We start from the raw sequence: 2,210 nt of genomic DNA, 5'->3' as shown, positions 1-2,210 counted from the left end.
GGAGTCCCTCAGTCGCCCAGGCTGGAGTGCAGTGGCACGATCTCAGCTCACTGCAAGCTCCGCCTCCCGGGTTCACGCCATTCTCCTGCCTCAGCCTCCCAAGTAGCTGGGACCACAGGTACCTGCCACCACGCCCAGCTAATTTTTTGCATTTTTAGTAGAGACGGGGTTTCACCGTGTTAGCCAGGGATGGTCTCGATCTCCTGACCTTGTGATCTGCCCACCTCGGCCTCCCAAAATGCTGGGATTACAGGTGTGAGCCACCACGCCCGGCCTAATTTTGTATTTTTAATAGAGACAGTGTTTCTCCACGTTGGTCAGGCTGGTCGCAAACTCCTGACCTCAGGTGATCCGCCTGTCTTGGCCTCCCAAAGTGCTGGGATTGCAGGTGTGAGCCACCGTGCCCGGCCAATATTCATTTTAAATGAACTTAGAATGGACATTTTCCCAACATGTCATTTTGATTCTGACCTTTCCCACCTCCTTTTATTCTCATAAAACGATGCTAAATACTAAGGTCTTAATTACCTCACATAATACAAGATTTCAGTAAAAGAAAATGAGAAAAGAGGGGAAATTAAGGGTATAAAATCACTAATCAGGGGAGTAATTAACAAAACATAAATTTTCACTTATACATCACACCTAAGCATCTCACTGCAGTCACAATCTGAGAAAGTCTAATTTTTTCCCATAAAACTCCGAAAACACAGAAGTCCCAGAGTGGGAGAGTTCCTTCTATAATGAGACAAAATTAAGAACAGTATGGGCATATGATGGAAGATGTGCCCACAGACACACCTTTGTCCACATCCAGAGTATCGCAAAGGTTTGAAAACCACATCATTCATAACCCCATCCTCCAATGAACCTGGAAGTACGCCTTCATGTATGCATTCCAGGCAACAAATTCAGAACTTCACCCTCAAAAACTTCACATTATCTTCTAATCAAATCCAGGAGAGACCTAGAAGCTATTAATGCCTACCTCTTATACTCTGCATTCTTCCTTTCTTTAGGAATGTCAAATAATTGGTCAAAGATGGACAGGTATGTGATATAATCCAGCTTCTTCAAAGAGGAAAGAAATGACAAGAAATTCAGTTAGGTATTTATACTGTAACAACTTACAACATAATCTCCAATAAGTGAGATCAAAATTGAATGTTTTCTAACAAAGTAACAAGGGCTGGCTAATTTTTGTTTTTTTTCTGCTTTCTCATCATTCAATCCTACTACAATTGGAGTATTAATTTCACTGGACTGAAGGAAAATATCAGACATAATTAACTTTATAAAATAAACATCGAGTTAATGAACATTAAACTAAAAGAAACATTTGTCGATTATTACCTCACACTAGGGTCTTGGTTAAAGACTCTGACATCCTAAAACAAGGTCCTCAAAGGTGCCATTTGTTCACGCAAGTAACTACTTATTGGGCATCTTTGTACCAAGTATGGGGTACAGAAGACAACAAAACAGGCAAGGGACCTGACTTGCCCACATGGAACTTGAAGTTTGGTCACTGCACTTCTGGAACATTTCCTCACAACTCCATGAGGAATCTAATCAAGTATTTCCTTATGATCCTTTTGAGATTGCCATATTAAACCTCATCTCATCCTAAGCTATTTTTTTTTTTTTGAGACAGAGTTTGGCTCTTACTGCCCAAACTGGAGTGCAATGGCATGATCTCGGCTCACTGCAACCTCCACCTCCCAGGTTCAAGCGATTCTCCTGCCTCAGCCTCCTGAGTAGCTGGGATTAGAGGCATGTGCCACCACGCCTGGCTAATTTTTTCTATTTTTAGTAGAGACAGGGTTTCTGCATGTTGGTCAGGCTGGTCTTGAACACCCGACCTCAGGTGATCCACCCGCCTTGGCCTACCAAAGTGCTGGGGTTACAGGTGTGAGCCACTGTGCCCGGCCGGTGATAAGCTATTTTTAAACATCTTTAAGAAAAGACATTAAATAGCTTTTTGCTGACAGAAAGATCACGTTGTTGTGTCTTTCATGTACCTAGTATTGTTTGTGTCTAAAACAGGGACACCTAGAAGAAAACATAAATCTGGGTGGGCGCAGTGGCTTATGCCTGTAATCCCAAGGCTTTGAGAAGCTGAGGCAGGAGGATTGATTGAGTTTAGGAGTCCAAGACCAGCCTGGGACAACATGGTGAAACCCTATTTCTTTTTTTTTTTTTTTTTTTTT

The 2,210-nt window shown here is 42.3% G+C and overlaps 1 protein-coding gene across 1 annotated transcript in view; it reads right to left on the bottom strand.

Annotated features, from left to right (window-relative positions):
• SF3A3 (splicing factor 3a subunit 3) overlaps positions 1 to 2,210 on the bottom strand; it is a 31,769-nt gene that overhangs the window by 20,593 nt on the left and 8,966 nt on the right. The window contains exon 7 of the mRNA XM_017892119.1: positions 989 to 1,071. Within this exon, the coding sequence (XP_017747608.1) occupies positions 989 to 1,071 (83 nt within the window). The remainder of the gene's footprint in view (positions 1 to 988; positions 1,072 to 2,210) is intronic.

This window comes from Rhinopithecus bieti, unplaced genomic scaffold (genome assembly GCF_001698545.2).
Source record: "Rhinopithecus bieti isolate Rb0 unplaced genomic scaffold, ASM169854v2 scaffold_22548, whole genome shotgun sequence".
NCBI lineage: Eukaryota > Metazoa > Chordata > Mammalia > Primates > Cercopithecidae > Rhinopithecus > Rhinopithecus bieti.
Note: the sequence above shows the minus strand (reverse complement) of the source record. Positions and strands in the feature narration are given on the sequence as shown.